General features: G+C 42.2%; 2 protein-coding genes across 4 annotated transcripts in view; both read left to right on the forward strand.

Moving 5' to 3' along the window:
- The first annotated feature begins 157 nt into the window (after positions 1–157).
- Positions 158–21,667, forward strand: part of gmeb2 (glucocorticoid modulatory element binding protein 2) — a 34,071-nt gene continuing 12,561 nt past the window's right edge. Inside the window, exons 1-3 of one of the 3 annotated variants that reach the window (XM_062979099.1) lie at positions 158–318; positions 10,006–10,205; positions 20,657–20,751. In XM_062979099.1, coding sequence (XP_062835169.1) covers positions 10,075–10,205; positions 20,657–20,751 — 226 coding nt within the window. In that variant the 5' untranslated portion in view covers positions 158–318; positions 10,006–10,074. Of the gene's footprint in view, positions 319–10,005; positions 10,206–20,653; positions 20,752–21,667 lie in introns of those variants that run through there. The other 2 variants (XM_062979098.1, XM_062979100.1) reach the window with 2 other exon arrangements.
- On the forward strand, positions 14,291–19,929 carry LOC134298547 (uncharacterized). Its single transcript, XM_062979097.1, has 2 exons — positions 14,291–16,342; positions 19,558–19,929. The coding sequence occupies exons 1-2, from the start codon at positions 14,714–14,716 to the stop codon at positions 19,663–19,665; spliced, it is 1,737 nt and encodes a 578-aa protein (XP_062835167.1). The 5' UTR covers positions 14,291–14,713; the 3' UTR covers positions 19,666–19,929.

The raw sequence follows: 21,667 nt of genomic DNA on the forward strand, positions 1-21,667 counted from the left end.
ACCGCAGTGGGGCTCTCCTTGCGGGACTTATTTCCCGGCCAAATCAGGAAGTGGAGAGCGCGCCAGCGAAGGCTTTCCCCTGACTTCCACCCGGCGGGCGTGAAATAAGTCTCAGTGCAGGTTGCCCTAGACTAGGAGGAGGAGGAGGTGCGCGTGCGCAGTCAGGAGGCCCGATTCGGAGCCGCGCATGCGCCCCAGAGTCTCCGCGTTTCCCTCAGCCAAGGCAGGCTTTCTGCCCCCCCTTCGGCCCTCCCGCCATTAAAGGGAATCAAGCCCCTCAGCGGCTTTTCTTCCCCGGCTCTCTCCCGGGAAAGCGAGGTAAGTGAGCCTCCGCGGAGAAGGACGCAGCCTCCTTCCTTCCTGCCTTCCTTCCTTCCTCCCTCCCTTCCGTCCGGCCTCGGGTCCCTGCGGAGCGTCAGGACGTTACGGCGGCGGCGGCGGCGTTTGCGCCAGGCCGTCTCTCCCCCGCCCCCCCTCCCCCTCGCCACGTTGCCAGGGGCGACGCAAAGAGGGAGGAGGGAGGAGGGAGGGAAGGGGACAAGGGCCGCGCACGCAGGCACGCGCGCTCCCGTTCCCTCCCTCGCCTCTCGCGCGCCGGAGGAACACGCGAGTCTGGAGGCGGGAAAAAAAAGAAAGAAAAAGGCTCCCCAAACCTGGGCTCCTCTCTCCTTTCCTCTCCCCCGCCCTCCCACCCTCAGCTTCCATGGAAAACTCCCCGTTCAAAGGGAAAGCCTCATCCGCAGTGCGGAGGGAAAACTTGTCGTCTTGCTTAGATTTGTGTGTGAGACATAGATATGTAGGTTGTAATAAAATGTGTGTATATAACAGGGGTCCCCAAACTAAGGCCCGGGGGCCGGATGCGGCCCTCCAAGGTCATTTACCTGGCCCTTGACCTCAGTTTTAGAATATAATATTTTTATATCATTTTAATAATATAATATATTGTATATACATATAATATTGATAATAATATTATAATGTTATACAATATAACACTAATAACAATACCATATAATATTAATTATACATTATATATTACATATAATATTACAGTATAGTGGTATAGTTCAATATAGAATCATAGAATCATGGAATAGTAGAGTTGGAAGAGACCACATGGGCCATCTAGTCCAACCCCCTGCTAAGAAGCAGGAAATCGCATTCAAAGCACCCCCGACAGATGGCCATCCAGCCTCTGCTTAAAAGCCTCCAAGGAAGGAGCCTCCACCACGGCCCCGGGGAGAGAGTTCCACTGTCGAACAGCTCTCACAGTGAGGAAGTTCTTCCTGATGTTCAAGTGGAATCTCCTTTCCTGTAGTTTGAAGCCATTGTTCCGTGTCCTATAGTAATACATAATGCTAATATTATGCTATGCTAATAATATACTATATTGTATGTACATACAGCTTCTCTGAGTCCCCTTTGGGGTGAGAAGGGCGGGATATAAATGTAATAAATAAATGTAGTAAATGAATAAATAAATAATTTTAGACTTACACTCGCCCAAAGTCTGAAATGACTTGAAGGCATACAACAACAACAATCTTAATTCACTTGACTATCTCATTGGCCAGAAGCAGGCCCACACTTCCCATTGAAATCCTGATAGGTTTATGTTGGTTACAATTGTTTTCATTTTTAAACATTTTATTGTTCTTTCATTGTTGTTGTTTTGCACTACAAATAAGACATGTGCAGTGTGCAGAGGAATTTGTTCGGTTTTTTTTCCAAATGATAATTCGGCCCCTCCACAGTCCGAAGGATTGTGGACCGGCCCTCTGCTTTAAATGTTTGAGGACCCCTGGTATATAATGTATGTATTTATGATGACTGGTTGGTTGGTTTGTATGTAGCACAAATATATTGCATACATACTTGTGTCAAATATATTGCATGTCATACTTGTGTATGTTGCTTGGTTTGTATGTTCCACAAATCTATTACACACACTTGTGTCAAAAGTGTATGTTGCTTGGTATGTATGTACCACAGGTATATTATAAATACAGTAGAATCTCACTTATCCAACATTAACTTATCCAACGTTCTGGATTATCCAATGCATTTTTGTAGTCAATGTTTTCAATACATTGTGATGTTTTGATACTAAATTTGTAAATACAATAATTACTACGTAGCATTGCTGCGTATTGAACTGCTTTTTCTGTCAAATTTGTTGTAAAACATGCTGTTTTGGTGCTTAATTTGTAAAATCATAACCTAATTTGATGTTTAATAGGCTTTTCCTTAATCCCTCCTTATTATCCAACATTCACTTATCCAACGTTCTGCCGGCCCGTTTATGTTGGATAAGTGAAACTCTACCACAAATATATTACACACACGTGTGTCAAAAATGTATGTTCGTTGGTTTTTATGTACCACAGATATATTACACACATGTGTCAAAGTGTACATTGGTTGGTTGGTTTGTTGATACAATATATAATAATAATAATAATAATAATCTTTATATCCTTGCCACCATCTTCCCGAAGGGACTCAGGGTGCCTTACAAGGCACTACAGGGTGCACATATAACAAATAACAGGTAAAAACGGTACAAAAGTATAAAACAAGTCACATAAAATTATAACAACGCCCGTCAACACATATAACATAAAATCAAAATAATACAATTTTTTAAAACAACAGTAGATAACTGCCATCAATTCACAAAAGTGTAGGTTGGTTGGTTTGTATGTACCACAAATATACATTATACAGTGTTCCCTCACTTATCGCGGGGGTTATGTTCCAGGACCACCCTCAGTAAGTGAAAATCCACGAAGTAGGGATACTATATTTATTTTAATATTTATACATTATTTAATAGTTATACACTATTTTAAGTCTTTATCAACCAATCGTGTGTTGATAAATCGCCTCCTTCTCCTCCCGTTGCTGCTTGGGCTCCTTTTCTCTCCCTTTGACTTCTCCATCCTCCCTTTCATAGGCTGTAAATTGTAATTTTTTACTATTTATAATAGTCTTTTAGAGTTTACAAAACCACAAAACAGTGAATCCGCAAAAAGTGAACCGCGAGTTTTGCTGCCTGGGGTCCTCCTGGACTCAGTGCTGACCCTGGAGGCCCAGGTGTTGATGGTGGCCGGGAGAGCCTTCGCACAGTTAAAACTCATGCGCAAGCTGCGCCCATACCTTGAGAAGCCCGATCTGACCATGGTAATACACGCCTTACACATGATGTAATGTGGTTTTGTTTCCTGTGTATGATGCTCTGGTATTGTATATTAAAAACAAAAAAGAATAAAGTAGTTATTTAATATTAAAACCCCTTTGTAAATTTTGCCCAGCCTGTATGGATAAAGATATATGTATATGCATACATATATGGGTCTTCAAGTCACCTGTTGATTTATGGCAATTTTATTAATTTTCCATAGGGTTTTCTTAGGCAAGGAGTTACTAGGGGCAGTTTTTTTTCCAGTTTTCTCTGAAATGTAGCCTTGCAGCACCTGGTGTTCATTGGTGGTCTTCCATCCAAGTAGTAACCAGGGCTGGGCCTGCTTAGCTTATAAGGTCAGATAGGAGGAAGGGCCTCTTGCAGTGTAGTGAACTGGTCAAATTATTTATTTGTTATAATAGTGTATATGTGTGTCACATCTATTAATTTATGGCTATCCTGTGAATTTTTCATAGGATTTTCTTAGGCAAGGAGTTCTCCAGAGGTAGTTTTCCTCATACATACATACACACACATACATACATATATACGTACACATATGGACCTTTCAATTTACCTGTTAATATATGGCCATCCATTGACTTTTCCATCTGACCAAGGTCAGATCCTGCATGTTTATTTGCATCATGACTTACTATTTTCATGGTGTTTTCTTTGGTAAAGTGGTTTTGCCAATTCCTCTCTCCTAAAGGTAGCCAGGTTCAAACCCCGGGAGCAGCGTGAGCGGCCGCTGTTAGCTCCAGCCCCTGCCAACCTAGCAGTTCGAAAACATGCCAATGTGAGTAGATCAATAGGTACTGCTCCGGCGGGAAGGTAACGGCGCTCCATGCAGTCATGCCGGCCACATGACCTTGGAGGTGTCTACAGACAACGCTGGCTCTTCTGCTTAGAAATGGAGATGAGCACCAACCCCCAGAGTCAGACATGACTGGACTTAACATCAGGGGAAACCTTTACCTACCTTACAGCAGTTATTGTTTCTTGTTGGTCCATGACCAGGAAGGGCTGGCCCTATTTAGCTTACAAGATCAGCTGGGAGGCTTTTCTTCTTTGGCAAAACCCCTGTTGTGGAATTTGTGAGGGAAAGGGATGCCCAAGCAGCTGATTCATGGCAATTTCATTAATTTTCCATAGGGGTTTCTACTTTTTCTCCCAAAGAAAAGCATTGTTCTTTTATTATCTCCTTTTCCTCTTCAGTTCTTATGGCTCTGCATGAAAACACCTATTTTCCTTTCAGCCAGGAAAAGTAAATTTGTCCTGTACAAATCAATGACTAATGACTAAACAGAGATTGTCATGCTTTGGTCACTTCATAATATGATTCTCTAGAAAAGACGATAACACTTGGTAAGAGAGAAGGCTGTAAGAAAAGAGGATGAGCAGAAAGGCTCAATTAACGAAGCAAGACAACGCTGTTGAGGACAGGGTGACTTGGAGGTTACATTCAAATCGACTTAACAGTTAAAAACAAATACTAACTAGTGTGTTGTACTTTATGGCATTCAGTAAGGTTATTAGTGTGAGCAGTGCCCATTGTTGTTTTTAATCATATGCACACACATTTCAGAATAACCTGAATAAGGTAAACTGAGAAGGTGAAAACCGCCCGAGTCCTTTCAAGGAGAGTAGGCGAGCTAGAAATAAAGTGTATTATTATTATTATTATTATTATTATTATTATTATTATTATTATTATTATTATTATTATTAAAAAGCACATGGGAACTGGTGCAGGAGGTTCTGCATTTACAACTACAAATTGAATTAGTGAAAGGTAGGTAGTGGATCAGGCCAATTTTAATTCCTTCTAGTACTGTTTTGTTAAAATCACAGTGTGACATGGATCAGCCTGGCTATGTTTTTACTTTCTCCCTAAATCCAGCTCACTGGATTGTGTGTGATATTTCCATCTTTTCACTCCGAACTCTTAAAAATCTGTCTTAACTACAGTTGACTTAGCAGAGTATGCGTCATAAGTTCTTTTGCATCTCCTCCTCCTGTCTGTGTTCTTTTAGCTGTGGGCAGAGATGTGTGTTTCTGCATCAGGCTGAAGTTGTTTGCCGGGAGACAGGGTTGGTAAGCAGCAAATTTAACTCGAGTGAACTTTTAACAGGTATGGCTGGAGTCTCAGGTTTCACAGGCTCTGCACAGACTGATTACTAATGATTATAAATGCAGCCGTCACTAAAGTTGTAAAAGGTTATCCTCCACCATTGAAGTTGAACAGAGAATGTCACAGGTTGGAGGTTACTCAAGTATTTTCTGTTCAGGTCCCCTTTTGGCCTTGGCACCTCTTGCTCAACTCAAGTTGCAAGTTGGTGCAACTCTTCTTCACCTAAATAGCCACTTTGTGCACATGATGTTGAATCTACATCTCTTCTAGTCAGGTATGGGTCAACTTCAGCCCTCCAGGTGTTTTGGACTTCAACTACCACAATTCCTAACTGCCGGTAAACTTAGGAATTGTGGGAGTTGAAGTCCAAAACACTTGGCGTGTCGAAGTGTGCCCATGCCTGTTCTAGATGCTGCATTCAGTACCTTTCCGATGTTTAAAAAATAACTTTTATTGAATGCATTTGCCAAACTTATGATAAATATAAACATAAGCATAAACAAAGAGGTAAGATGTGACGGGAGTGGGGAAAGTAACCACATACACAAAACAGAGATAGAAGGGGAAAGAAAAAGAAAAAAAGATAGGGAAAAATAATGTGTGTGGTTGTGTGTGTGTGTGTGTGTGTGAAGAGGAAGAAGAAAATAAAATAAAAATAAAGAAGAAAAAATGCTTAAAATGACTTCCATCTATTTGTATGGTGTTTTTAATATAATTCAATTCCACATAGTCTCTTCTTCTGTCTATTGTGTCACAGGCGTCGCCTTCCTTTTTTTTTTTCCTTCTCAGTTCAGAGCAGTTATTCTCCCTGACCTCCTTCCCTTGTATTCTCAAATTAATATTTTGAATTTCTCATCTTTTAAATAGCTTTTAATCAGTTCCCAGTTTGTTTGTTTTTTTGATCTGCCTTGGTTGTTGGCTAATAAATATGCAAGTCTATCCATATTCATAATCTCTAAGATCTTATTAATCCAAGAATTTATCTCCAGTATTCCTTTATCTCTCTGTTGTTTAGTATAGATCATCCTGGACGCTGTTACCAAATAATTAAACAACATTTCCTTGTTATTTTCTTTTTCTATATCCATCATACCTAAAAGGAAATATTTAGGTTCCAATTTGATTTTAATTTCAAACATCTTTTGTATTCTTTGGTGTATATCTTTCCAGAATACTTTAGCTTTTCTGCACGTCCACCAACTGTGGAAAAAGTCCCTTCTTGTTCTCATTTGTAATACAGTAGAGTCTCACTTATCCAACACTCGCTTATCCAACATTCTGGATTATCCAACGCATTTTTGGAGTCAATGTTTTCAATATATAGTGATATTTTGGTGCTAAATTCATAAATACAGTAATTACTACATAGCATTACTGCATATAGAACTACTTTTTCTGCCAAATTTGTTGTCTAACATGATGTTTTGGTGCTTAATTTGTAAAATCATAACCTAATTTGATGTTTAATAGGCTTTTCCTTAATGCCTCCTTATTATCCAACATATTCGCTTATCCAACATTCTGCCAGCCCGTTTATGTTGGATAAGTGAGACTCTACTGTACAAGTCTTTTGTCATTGTGCTATATGCTCGCTATTTTTTGCCTAGGCATGTGGCTTTTTGAATGTAGATTGAGCATTCCTCCTGCATTTAAAGGGAACCAGGAGCCTCTTATGGCTTGGGAAAACATATCAAAATCTGAAATGGGTAAACTCCTCCCTGACATTTGTATGTGGTCCTTCTGTATCAACACACAGATACCCATAAAACACTTGTCATATAGGTGACTGCATGGAGATAGGTACATCCTTTAACTATCCTAGAATATTTAAGCTTCTGAAATCTGATCTTGACTGCTATTAAAAGCCATAATGTGGTAGAGCACATACGTACTTTCTTTGCAGAAATGCCCAATTTCAATCCATGCCACTTTCAATTAAAGTATTTCTAGCTACCAGCATGTTAGAGAACCACTTGCAGTCAGAGTGTGCAGCACTGCTTTATGTAAACTGCTCTTCCTTCCAGTAGAAGACAGCTTTGCGTGCTAAGCCAAAATAACACTTGCCTCATAATGGGGCCTGCCTTCTAAATATTTGATGTTACTCCAGTGAGAGCAGGAGATTTCAAGCACTTAGACATTATTAGATTATTTTAGAAATTAGCTTAAAATTGTTTTTCCCCCCACAACAGAACCATTGTGTTAGGTCCACTTCCATTCCATCTTCTGCAGCTGGGATGCAGTGACAGCTGGCAGTGGCACAGGGTTACATCTTTTTCAAGCCTCCACTGATTCATACTGCCTGTTGCGGCATAGCATTATTCTAGGACAACCTGGATAATTTTTTAAGTGGCAGATGGCAGCTCTGAGGAGCCGGGTGGAGCATGAGTGAGCATTCTCTGTCTTCTGAATTTTCTCCCACTGAGGCGGAGAATGCTCAAAGGGGGGAGGGGGCAGAGGCAGTCTTATACCAAATCTCTTCACACCTTTTTGTAAACACCTGATCAACACACATGCATGCTAGAGTTTTGCACTCTGAACATTCTTGGCTATGATTAATTTCATAAAAGGTTCTTATATGAGAAAAGACGAGTTTTCTAGTTGGGTGGCTAATTTTCATTTTAGCTCCAGAGCGGCATCCTGAGTAGCGTCTTTTTCTGTCTCAAGGACATTTAGTCATCTTGTTTCAGGGGACAGAAACAAAGTGAAAACTACCATTTTAATTTAGGATTTTTGAAAAATCATCCAAAAAGTCTGCTAATTATTCGGAGGAGGTTTGCTTTTGCCTTCCTTTTCCAAGCTGTGATGCTAGCTAGTGAAAAGTAGCCTTTGTAGTATGTATAGAGTTTAGCAATTGCTTTCTCCCTGAATTGCACTTGCCCTATATTAGGTTTTGCAATTCATCAGAAGCAAAAAAGACTGAACTGGTTCTGTCCTTTTTTGGACATATCGTGTAATGATGTAAGTAATTGGCAAATATGCTTTTTTTTTCGTGTCAGGAGCAACCGGAGTTGCTTCTGGAGTGAGAGAATTGGCCGTCTGCACAGACGTTGCCCAGGGGACGCCCGGATGTTTTTTTGATGTTTTACCATCCTTGTGGGAGGCTTCTCTCATGTCCCTGCATGGAGCTGGAGCTGATACAGGGAGCTCATCTGCGCTCTCCCCGGGTGGGATTCGAACCTGGCAGCCTTCAGGCCAGCAACCCAACCTTCAAGTCACAAGGCTCTTATCCCCTAGGCCACCGAGGGCTCCCGTAAAGATGCTAATACTTGGCAAAGTGGTGGGCAGTAAGTAGGAAAAGAGAGACTGCACTGCAGCTGGATTGAATCAATCAAGAAAGCCAAAACCCAGAGTTTAGAGGACCTAAGCAGGCCATTGTTGACCAGAGTTTTGGAGGTTTTACAGCATAGGGTTGCCATAAATTCAAGTAAACATGATGACAGACATTGACAAAAAATGTGTTGTCGAAGTCTTTCATGGCCGGAAGTACAGGGTTGTTGTGTGTTTTCTGGGCTGTATGGCCATGTTCCAAAAGCATTCTTTCCTGACGTTTCGCCCACATCTATGGCAGGCATCCTCAGAGGTTATGAGATATATACATCACAACCTCTGAGGATGCCTGCCATAGATGTGGGCAAAACATCAGGAGAGAATGCTTCTGGAGCATGGCCATACAGCCCGGAAAACACAACAACCCATTGACAACAAATGTCTGTTAAACAACATTGCTGCTCTTCTATTAGTGGATATTTCACGGGTCCCTGATTATCAGCATTTAGCTCTTCAAAGATGCTGGCTGATGGAGACAGTATATATTTGCGTCAAAAAAATGTCTCTTTAGCAACCTCTCAGCAACTTATTGGAATAAGTGATCATTTTAATTATTATTATTATTATTATGTTTATTTATACCCCACTTCTCTCCGCAAGGAGACTCAACTGTGATCTTCAACTGTAACTTCTTTCTTGAGTTTTCATTTATCGCTGTGTGTGTTTGAGTGATATGTTAGTTTCAGAGTCATGCAAAAATCTTAATGGTACTTAAGCAAAAGAAATTTAGAGCACACCACTAGGAAACAGATAAAATTAGCTTTGCATCAAGTACTTACAGAAAAGCAGACCTTGGAAAAGTTGTGTTTGTGTGAGTTGTGTTACTTTCAAATCATTTATGACTTGTGATCTAAGGCATTCTCTTCATCTCAGAACAAGTCTCATGGGGTTTTCTTGGCAGGATTTGTTTTCAGGTTAAGGGGATATGACTTGCCCATGGTGACCCAGTGAGTTTCCATGGCTAAGCAGGGATTTGAACCAGTCTCCAGAGTCAGGTTAGTGCTTAAACCACTACACCATGCTGGCTATATTAAAGTATTTCTTACCTCTCCTATATTGAAAGACCTCAGCTGATAGTTGTGCTGTTTGAAGGATTTTGGAACTTGTAATCAAATCAGTCATTTCAAACTTTGCAACAACCAAAATAAAAACATAAGAATAACCATATGGGAAAGCTGGTTTTGGTCTCTGCTCTTGCTGTTCTGCAGGTAGCAATGACAAATGTTTCCTTCCTCTGCTTGTGAAATCTATTGTGGCAAAGCTAAAATAATCTATGGTTTTTGTATTTTAAAAAGAATTCTGCTGACTGTGAACGTCTATGAATAAATGCAAATGGTAACACTTTTCTTTTCTTCAATAGGGTGAGAGCTCCCAACAAGGGCCTTTCTTTCCACCATCATCTATCATTACTGCACTCTGCTTTTGCACAATGGCGACCCCGGATGTGAGTGTTCACATGGAGGAAGTGGTGGTGGTGACCACTCCAGACAATATGGTTGATGGCAGTGGTGTTGAAGAGGTGAAAACTGTATTAGTCACCACCAATCTGTCCCAGCACAGGTAGGCAAAGAAGATACCTAAACTTTTGAATGATTATGTCATGAATAAACTGTGGGAAGATAGACGGGAGATCACCTTTTCTTATATATGTTTCCCCGGAGATTGCTGTCTGCTGGAAAGGTTTTCCCTGTATTTTGCTTCTGGGAGACCTTGTCAGGCCTTCTTCACTGTGGCACCACGATTGTGGAATGACCTCTCTGCACTTGCATTTTCAGTCTGGCATCAAGATAAAACTTGGCTTTTTATTAAAGCTTTTGAGTACTAATGATTTCATTCCATTTTGTCCATTAATGTGTACCTTCAAGTCCTTTTGACTTGTGGCCACTCTTTAGGCGAACCTATTATGAGTTTCCTGGGGTTGAGAGAGTGTGTCTTATGCAAGGTTACCCAGTTTCCATGGCTGAGAAGGGAATCAAACCCTGGACTCCAGAGCTGTAGAACTGCTACACCATGCTGGCTACCATTTTGTCAGTACACAGGGTTTATTTGTTTATTTACAGTATTTATATTCCGCCCTTCTCATCCTGGAGGGGACTCAGGGTGGATCACAATGTACATATACATGGCAAACATTCAATGTCATTAGACATACGGCATACAGACAGAGACACGGGCAATTTAACATTTTCCAGCTTCCGGCTTCATGAGGGTATGCTCCATTCTGGCCACAGGGGGAGCTGCTGCTTCATCATCCACTATGACACCGAGTCCTTGATGGAGTACTTCCTCATTCTTCCGCACACTGCTGGACGTTTTTATGGTGATGTAAATTAGTTAAATTGGCCTTCTCGGCATAAAATGGTACTTAAGTTTCTTACTTGACAAATGCAATTGTCTTTTGGGTTGCTTAGGTAAACAACGAGCTAGGCAATTTAATGCTCGGGAGCTCAGTCCGAACCAGGCTGGATTCGAACTCATGACCTCTCGGTCAGTAGTGATTTATTGCAGCTGGCTAATAACCAGCTGCGCCAGAATCTGCAGTGTAAAACCTTTACTGTATAGCTGCTTGCGGTAGGAGGATTAGAAACGGAGAATGTCAGGCAAGGCTTATCTCAGCCCCTATTAAAAATGGTAGCAGCCCTGCCAGCTGACCACATCTGCTTTGCAAAGGAACCTCTTTGCGTCAAAGGCAAAAATGAATGCCTGACATGCTCCCCAATGCAAATTCAAATGTGCAGTATTGTGTCCATTTGAATCCTCAGTGGGCTGAATCCGCTGTTTGTGAGCCTGCAGATGGTAATCCTTATTTGGATTACCATAAGGTCTTCAAGGTCATAACATAGGAATATAAATACTTTAAATACAGTAGAGTCTCACTTATCCAACACTCGCTTATCCAACATTCTGGATTATCCAACACATTTTTGTAGTCCATGTTTTCAATACATCGTGATATTTTGGTGCTAAATTCGTAAATACAGTAATTACTACATAGCATTACTGTGTATTGAACTACTTTTTCTGTCAAATTTGTTGTATAACACGATGTTTTGGTGCTTAATTTGTAAAATCATAACCTAATTTAATGTTTAATAGGCCTTTCCTTAATCTCTCCTTATTATCCAACATATTCGCTTATCCAACGTTCTGCCAGCCCGTTTACGTTGGATAAGTGAGACTCTACTGTATGTATTAATGTGTGTTTATGTTGTGCCTGGAAACAGACTAGCAATGGCTGAAGGTGCTGCAACAAGGGGTTCAGGTGGTTCCTTCAAACCATGGTTTTGTATTTCTTGTCATAATTTCTTCACTATAATTGCATCAAACTGTGGTCATTACCTTATAGGCTTTGACTGTAATTCCTTCCGCACTGTTCAAGTGATTGGAGGCAGAAACAGTTTCCCCAGTTTTAGTAACAGAAGCAAGCCAGCTGCTTGTTTCCATCTTCTTGTCTGCTTAATGAATCTTCCTGGGGAGAAACTTCCAAGCATGACTTCCTTGCAAAATCCTGAGCAGTGCTGCCACCCACGGGTTTTGTCATGGAAACAGCCCCGACAAACTGCTTCTTGCAGATAGGATTAGGTGGATTTGTCTGAGTAATTGCCCCCTCCTTCATTGTGCCTGCGCTAGTGCAAACTAACATTGTCTTTATTGAGAATGAGAGGAAGAGAAGAAAAGAAAAGCTATGAAGATAGGGAAGAATGCATCCACACAGCTGCATTATGCTGTTTCAGTTCCATTTGATGTCTCTTTTTCACTTCTTCCCACTTTAAATAAAAATAAAAATGCAGAGCTGATCTGGATTCTCAACTATATGTTGAAATTGTTTTGCTCCAAATAGCCAAGTTCCCTTCCTGCTCCTTATACAAAGGAACCTGCAAGATGGACCAATAGACTCAAATTACAAGAAGAGATACCACCTAAAGATCTTTTTTCACAGTTACTACTTTCAGAAGCATAGATAGAATGTAAGAAGATTCCATGGGACGTGGATTCAGATATGAACACCATCTGTCATTATTGCCTCGCTTCGAGTTTGGTGTATATTTCAATGCATATATCCTCATCCAAATTCCGGCATAAATCGGTTTTTTGGAAGTACCTTTTAAAAGTATGACTAGAAGTCAGATTTACAGATTCTACAAATAAATAACGGTTCCATTGCAGGTGTAATTGAGATTTCACGTGCTACATCTTCTGAAATATGGAGCTTTCCCCAAATTTCATTAGTTTTCTCCTGCAAAGTCTTCCATCTTGACCATGAAGTGAAAACTTTATTTGTTTCACCCTGGAATTGTGAAATACAGAATTTCAGGGCAGAAAGTACCTTCTGCATCCTTCCAAGCCTAGGTTTCATTTTATTTGTCCTGCCTATTTCCTCTTAAATATCTTTGACAATGGCTGGTAGAAGTATCTCCATGAACTATCTTCAGGAAATTATTGTTGTGGTTTCAAAGGTTGAGAGGCTTTGGGTAGTGGAGTGCATACTATGCATACAGACTTAAAAACAGGTTAGTTTGAAAACCGGAATCTGCAACATAAGAATTACATTTGTTACCTTGGAAGCAGCCAAAATAGAGATTGCCAGGGCCAGGAAAAGTCTTAGTGATATTTCTCTTTGGCACTAGCCTGACAAAATTTTGATAGTATCTCTATTGCAAAGAATGACTCACAGTAACAGGGAAAATTAAAAGACCCTTTTGAATTTATTTGGTCAACTTTTATCCTTCATATTGTTGATCTCATATCAGCACAAAGTTCATTAGAACATCATTTAAGTTTTTGGCATTGTTTATTTTGAGAGATGCAACATATCAACTTGTTATATCAACCTGGTTGTTCCAATGTGCCTTTGACTAATCTGTTTAACAATTTGACTTGGCCTTCTAGCTCTATTTAATATCTAGCCTCTGCACTTTATTACTGCCCTGGCCCTGTAGTATATTGCACAAGCCCTGGCCCGCCCTTTTAGCTCTTGACCATGCCTACTGTACTTGGCTACTGGCATCAGTTGTTGTTGAGTTCATATTTTTATGATGTTTTACATGTTTTTTGTGGTTAATGCCTATAATGCAATTGTATTTTATGGTGATGTATTTTACTTCATGTTCCACTTGGCTTGGTCCCTTTGGAAGCCGCCCTGTGTCCCTTTGGGGAGATGGGGCGGGATATAAGAATAAAGTTGTTGTTGTTGTTATTATTGATACAGGACTTACATTCACATCAGTTTTCCTCTTTAAATTATTTGATCAGATGGCTATATTTTAACTAATATAAAATTGTGTAGGTGTTTACCTAATGCATTCTTAAATTATGTACATAATTTAAATTATGTTTCATAAGGTTTACCTAATGCATTCTTAAATTATATTGTTGTTTTTTAAAAATGAGAAATACAGAATTTTTAGAAATAATCTTTGTTTTGGTTTTGACTGTCTGGTCATGGCCACTACACTGGAAATAGTCATTCACAGAGCCAGCAAACAGAGGAGAAAAACCTTGCTTCCTCTGAACTTTCTGGAAAGTAAGAATGGGAAGTAAAGAAACACTGGTGCTTAAAGCCTATGTTCTCACCTGTGGAGATCACATTTTATGATTATACACTTACTATGGTATGATATTTATGATCATAACCAGCAGCAGCATGTCATGCAGCCAGATCCCAGGGCTGAATTTCCAAGCCCTGAATCTGACTTCATAACATAAACATGCGAGCACCTGGCGGGAGAAGATAAAATGAGCCTGGGAACTCAGGGGTGAAAGTATAAACAATTATAATTGCTGTAGTGTGGGGGGGATAGAAACCTTGGTGGAAATGTGATCCAGAAGGTGGGGTTTGATGATGATATTTGCGTGTGATATTACGTTGCATCAGAAGTGATAAAATTAGAGGTATGTAAACATTAGGTCATTCTCGACTTTTCCAAAGTCATGTATTCTTCAATAAAGATTGTGTTTGAGAGCAGCTGTCTTTGATCTGCGTTCAGACTGGTCCTTTGAAGTAAGCCTGACATTAAAGTCGAGAATCCCATTTCTCACCCTCCTGCGGAATTCGCAGTGAAGTGATAATGAGCGAGGAAGAAGATCAAAGCCCAAATGAGGCAGAGAGGCCTTTGCAAGGGGCCCGGCCGAAGAGAGAAGAGACGCTGCAAGCCATAGCTTCCTCTACGGGGTACCCCAAGCCGAACGGCGTGACCCAGAGAATTCCCAGGCTCGGAAGAGGCGTCTCTGCGGCTGCAGAAACCAGTTGGGGATCTGGAGGAAGTATGCCGGAGACCGTGGCCCTGCGGTTATCCATCCTGGAAACTAATTTATCCAGGCTGTCGGAAACCGTGGGGAGATTGGTGCCATTATTGGAAGAGAATCTCCAGAAGGAGGCCAGCCGATATGGCGCCGAGAGAGAACCAAGCAAAGAAGGAGATTGGAGCCAGAGGGGCCAGCGGGCGTCAACGCAGAGTCCCGTGGCGGCAAGGGACGAGGGAGATGAGGAATACTGGCAGGAGCTGCAGTTCCGGGACAGCATGGCGCGAGAAGTGGAGCGTCAGCGAGCCCTGGGGACCCTGAGGCCGCCGTCTCCAACAGAGCTCCCAACCCCCCGAATGGGCGTCGGGGTGGAAAGGCCACTGGGGCCAGGGATCGGGTCCAGTGGATTCGCAGACGAAGGCGGAGAGGAGCGGGGGGTCCAGGAAGAGGAGGAGGATGTGCCGTACGACGAGGAAAGGCGAGATGAGGGGGCTACAGCTAGGCCAGTATGCGGATGGGCGGAAGAGCCGACAGCGGCGGCAGACTTCCAGGAGCCGCGCAGAATGACCACCGGAGTGGGGCGCGGCGTGTTCCAAGGAGCCGCCCGAGGAAACCTGATGCAACCCTTCCCCATGCCGCCCAGACAACATCAAAGGGCTGCAGAATGGATGCCTAGAAGGGAAGATCTCAAGCTGGAATACGGAGGGGAATCAGATGAACTGAACTTTTTTCTAATTAGCATTAGAGGATACATGGAAGACAACGCACACACATTTCCCTCCGAAGCAAGCAGGGTTCGAGCCATCGGCAACACACTAAAGCGAGGAGCGGCCAGCTGGTATGTGCAATTGCATGCCAGACGCGACCCATGCCTGAGGTCAGTGCCCCGCTTCCTCGCCGCACTGGAGAACCGGTTCAGAGACCGGCTAGAGCAATTGAGGGCTCGAGACCAGCTGAAAGGAATAAAACAGAGGGACAAAACGGTGCCCGAGTACGCAGAGGAATTCCTCCACCTCGCGGAAAGGGTACCGGAGTGGTCTGAAGTAACCAAAGTGGAACTATTTAAAGAGGGACTACGCCCCGAGATTTTCAGCTGGGCAGCGCACAGAGACGACCCCGAGACGCTCCAGGGATGGATTCAACTAGCGGGGCGCGTCGAATCTACCCTGGCCCAAGTAAAGCGCTTCAGGAGCAGCAGCGGCCAGCAAAGACCGGTGGCGAGAGGTCGAGGAGAAACGAGGAAGCAAGAAAGACCCGGAGGGAGGCCGGGGATTCCCTCCAGAGGAGACGACAACAAACCTAAACCGGGATGCTTTGTATGTGGGAAGACGGGCCACCGAGCAGCGGAATGCTGGGCCCGGAAGGGGGAGCCGCCAAAAGCCCCAAAACCCAAGCCAGCAACCGGGAGGCGTGCGGAGGAGGAGGTGCAGGCCCCAGAATCTTCGGAAAGATTGGTGAGTCGGGACAAACGCATGATAGTAGTACCAATTTGCCTCTCGGGGCTAGAAAATCGGGCCACCTGCAAGGCGTTTGTAGACTGCGGGTGTTCTAGGAACATTATAACCCCAGAATTAGCAGGAGCGCTGAAATGCCAGCAGATGGCACTTGACTCCCCAATTGCATTTTCGCAGCTAGATGGATCAGTCGCTGCTGGGGAAGTATCTACAAAGGAATTACGGGGAGTTCCATGCAAAATAGGCAAATGGGGAGGAAGAATATCCTTTGTGATAGCCCCTATTGCCACATACCATGTAATATTGGGGATACCATGGCTCGAACAAGCAAATCCTGAAGTAGATTGGAGAGGAAAAAGCTTAGCATTTAAAGAACAGCAGATGCAATGGGAGATAAGCAAAATTGCAGAAGAGGAGGACGAGGAAGACGAAGCAGGGGAAATAGACCCACAGCTATTGCCACCTGAATACAGAGACTTTGCGGATGTTTTCAATCAGAAAGAGGCCAGTAAATTGCCTCCCAAAAGAAATATAGAAGTAGGGATTGAAATAACCCCAGGAGCAGACTTACCAAAACCAAAAGTGTATCCCATGTCTGTGCAAGAGAAGGAGGAATTGAGAAAATACATTGATAAAAACCTGGCTCGAGGCTTCATTAAGCCATCTAATTCTCCTCTCGGGGCTCCAGTGTTATTTAGGAGAAAGAAAGACAATTCCCTAAGATTGTGCATTGATTATCGAAATTTAAACGCAATTACCAAGGACAATAAATACCCTATGCCCTTAGTCAAGGATTTAATTACCGTATTGAAGAAAGGGAGCATATTTACTAAACTGGATTTAATTGAAGCGTATCATAAATTAAGGATCAAACCGGAGGATACTTGGAAAACCGCATTTTCCTGCGCATTCGGCCATTTTGAATACGAAATTTTGCCTTTCGGGTTAAAAAATGGAAGCGGCTGCTTTATGCAGCTTATAAATGAAATACTACACCCGTTATTGTACAGAGGGGTGTTCATATTCCTTGATGATATCTTGATCATTTCTGAAGATAAGGAAAAGCACGTAAAATTGGTCCGGGAAGTTTTGCAGAGACTAAGAGAAGCAAAGCTGTACGCAAAACTGTCCAAATGTGAATTTAATAAAACTCAAATTGACTTTCTGGGATATCGGATGTCTCCAGAAGGGTTAGCTATGGATCCAGCTAAAGTAGCAGATGTGAAAGAATGGGGAGTGCCTCAAACAAGGAGGCAATTACAATCATTTCTGGGGTTTGCAAATTTTTACAGACCCTTCATAAAAGGCTTTGCACAAATAACCGCACCCCTTACAGAACTTTTAAAAACAAAAGGGAAAGGGGAGACAGCAAAAGTGAAAGCTCCCGGCGCCAAACTGAGTTGGACGCCAGAATGCCAAAAGGCATTCGAGACCTTAAAAGAATGCTTCACTGAAGGACCCATCTTAAAACACCCTGATATCAGGAGCCCTTTCATAATCCATTGCGATGCCTCAGACTGTGCGTACGGGGCAGTGCTATTGCAAAAGGATCAAAATGGGAACTTAAAACCCTGTGGATATTTGTCACGGAAGTTCAGCGAAACTGAAAAAAGTTGGCCAATATGGGAAAAAGAGGCATTAGCCATATTAAAAGCCTTAGAATGCTGGCGACACTTCCTCGAAGGAAGCGGAATCCCATTCGAAATTTGGTCTGACCATAAGAATCTCCAGTATTTAAAGTCTCCTAGAAAATTGTCCCCCAAACAAATCAGATGGGCGCAATACTTCAGCAGATTCGATTTCCAATTAAAGTTTTTTCAAGGGAAACAGAATGTCTTGGCAGATGCTCTTTCACGCATGCCTCAACACGAAGGCCTAACCACAGCAAAGGAGGGGACAATATTCTCTGACAAACAATGGGGCTTAGCTGTCAGGACAAGAGCACAAACCCAAAAGGAGGACACGGCTTTTGTCGAACTCGGCGGGGAAGATAACTGGGGAAATGAACTAAAACAGTCTTATAAAGGAGATCAATGGATCGCGTCCAACGCAGAAAAGGGGGACCAGAAGGGGGGATTTTGGTTTGTAAACAAGAAACTGTATATCCCAGCAATATTAAGGATTAAGATTCTGCATCGTTTTCACAACAACCAGAGCGCTGGTCATACAGGAATTACCAAAACAACAAAGGCAATAGCAAAACATTGTTGGTGGCCAGGAATGAGGAAGGACATAAAGAATCATGTTGTCCAATGTGATGATTGTGCCAGAAATAAATCGGGAGGAGGGAAGCCTATGGGATTGTTACAGACAGTAGCGGAACCTACCAGGCCTTGGGAATGTGTAGCTATGGACTTTGTGGGAGAACTGCCAGTCAGCAAAGGACATCGTTATATTTGGACAGTATTAGACCTGTTTTCTAAACAGGCCCACTTTATAGCACTGACGAAGCTACCATCGGCTGAGAAACTAGCTGAATTGTACATAAACCATATTTACAAATTACATGGATGTCCAAGTAGAGTAGTCAGTGACAGAGGAGTACAATTCACAGCAAAATTTTGGGAAAAATTCTTGGAAATGCTAGGAGCAGAAAGGAGTTTAAGTTCTGCTTTTCACCCCATGACAAACGGGGCGGTAGAACGTACTCAGCAAACGCTTGGGCAGTTCCTTCGAATGTACTCTAACATGAGACAAAATGACTGGTCTAGGTGGTTGGCGTTTGCGGAACTAGCCTTTAATTCAACTATACATTCAGCAACAAACAAAACCCCCTTTGAAGTAGTTTACGGGTATGAAATACAACCTTTACCCCAATTGCCGAGGTGGACAGAAAATGAAGGAACAGAGGCAGGGAAATGGAAAACGCAAATGATGGAATGTTGGAATCAAGTGACTGCATCGTTAAAAGAAGCACACAAAAAGTATAAAACGTTCGCAGACAGAAAGAGGGTGGAAGGCGATAAATTAGATAAAGGAGATCTAGTGTGGTTAAGTACCCAAAACATCAAATTGGGGTTACCTTCAAGAAAACTGGGCCCCAAATATATTGGACCATTCAGAATACAGGGTGTTATCAATGAAGTGACTTTCCAATTGGCATTGCCAAGAAGTTTAGGGAAAATACACCCAGTCTTCCATCGCAGCTTGCTGAAAAAATATATGGGGACTTTAGACAAAATGGACCCATAGAGTTATTGTTTGATTTGTTTCAGGACTATGGTGAAAGAAGAACCGAAGAGGAGGACGAAGAAAACGGGGGCGCCATGTCATGCAGCCAGATCCCAGGGCTGAATTTCCAAGCCCTGAATCTGACTTCATAACATAAACATGCGAGCACCTGGCGGGAGAAGATAAAATGAGCCTGGGAACTCAGGGGTGAAAGTATAAACAATTATAATTGCTGTAGTGTGGGGGGGATAGAAACCTTGGTGGAAATGTGATCCAGAAGGTGGGGTTTGATGATGATATTTGCGTGTGATATTACGTTGCATCAGAAGTGATAAAATTAGATGTATGTAAACATTAGGTCATTCTCGACTTTTCCAAAGTCATGTATTCTTCAATAAAGATTGTGTTTGAGAGCAGCTGTCTTTGATCTGCGTTCAGACTGGTCCTTTGAAGTAAGCCTGACAGCAGCATATGTTGGGATTCAAGTGTCAGTCATTATTTATGTCATATGAAAGTTTTAGGATGGGCTGAAAGAAGAAGCATGCAGTTTAAGCTCTATAAAGGGGCATGTAGATTTTAGAAGAAAGAAAACACAGACTTAAAAGAAATAATCACAACTGTTAGGATAAGAAACGTATTAAGTAGCAAGAACTTTGATTCTCAAGTTTTCAACAGCATCTTCTGATTCTAAACATCTGACCTTAGTTGTAAGGTAAAAATTCTGAGAACCCACAACCCTCACATTTAGATCAATGAACTTTAGTATTAAAATTATTTAGGTGAATACATTTTAGGTTTTGTCTGTGTATAACTTATTGGGTAATGAGGTGAACACATTACATGAAATTACAAGGATGAGAAATTAGAAGGAAAAAGATTCCATATAAATACTAGGAAGAATAATTGAACCTTGGAGTTTGGTGGACTCTCTATATTTGGAGGTAGAATGGGTGTATCTCAGGTATAGTTTAGTATCCCTGCATGGCAGAGGGTTGAACTGGATGACTTTGTGATCCATTCTAATTCCGTAATTCTAATTTTATATCTTTGGGTTTGAATTTAAAAAGCAATTTTTCAGGTAAGGCTTACTATAAAATGGGCAACTTTATAACATTTTTAACTGTTCATCTCTTCTACCAGCAGTGACCTAAATGAAGATACCCTGGAGACAGAAAATGCAGCTGCAGCAGCCGCTGCTGCTTTCACAGCCTCTGCACATCTGAAAGAAGCGCTTTTAGGTAGGTGCAGGGAATGACAGAGGCACGGCTCTCTCCTAATGCAGTTGCTTGCATCAGCAAGTTGTGTTCATTGGGGTTATGCACAGAGCAGGATGCTAAAAAGTTGACACGTTTGCTGTGCTTTTGGGAAGCTGAGGCCATGCAAAATGTTGTTGGCCAAGAAAAAAGAGGTTTCACTATTTCAATATGGCCGACTTCTGGGCTGTCACATGTTTTTTCACATGTAGGGATAGTATTTCAGATGCAGGTTCTTGTATAGCAGCCATTGCTTTGTGTGCATGTCCTGTTGCAATAAATAAGAGATAGGGTTTGATCACTAGAAGCCCAAGAAGGGTTTTGCCTGTTACCTTGCCCGTACCTTGTATTCTTCATACAGAAGATCAGATTGTTCCCTCTGCAGCTTTCAAATACAAGGAGAAGATGGCTTCCCTTCATAAATTACTCAGATCCAACAGTTAGACAAGAATAAGATACCGAATTAAGTCCTTTAATTGTCATTTGTCCCACATCACCATTGTATACAGTGTTTATGACCAACTGCTGATTAATTAAAAATTACTGACCCCCGAACTGGGAGGCGAAGTGCTACATGCATGGCCAGGATGCTGAGCTTGGACTCTGGAAGTCTTTGTTTTGCTTTTAGCCGTTCTCTACTATCCCTCCCATCAGTTAGACTGCAGCTCCGGGCAGGTGAGGTCAGTGTTGTCAAGTAGTCACCTGCATAGTGACTGCTACATTAGGGCAGGGGACTAAAGTCAGTGATCTTTTTGCTATCACAGGCATAGGCAAACTTTGGTCCTTCCTCCAGGTGTTTGGGACTTCAACTCCCACAATTCCTAACAGCCTGTAGGCTGTTAGGAATTGTGGGAGCTCAAGTCCAAAACACCAGAAGGGACGGCCAAAGTTTCCCCATGCC

The sequence above is a fragment of the Anolis carolinensis genome, chromosome 4, assembly GCF_035594765.1.
Source record: "Anolis carolinensis isolate JA03-04 chromosome 4, rAnoCar3.1.pri, whole genome shotgun sequence".
NCBI classification, from domain to species: domain Eukaryota; kingdom Metazoa; phylum Chordata; class Lepidosauria; order Squamata; family Dactyloidae; genus Anolis; species Anolis carolinensis.

What these genes read in the sequence shown, in the direction of transcription:
- LOC134298547 (XM_062979097.1), top strand. Translation starts at nt 14,714, where the DNA reads ATGAGCGAGGAAGAAGATCAAAGCCCAAATGAGGCAGAGAGGCCTTTG. An exon ending in CAGAATCTTCGGAAAGATTG is followed by an intron (nt 16,343 to 19,557) that starts GTGAGTCGGGAC and finishes GATTTGTTTCAG; the next exon opens with GACTATGGTGAAAGAAGAAC.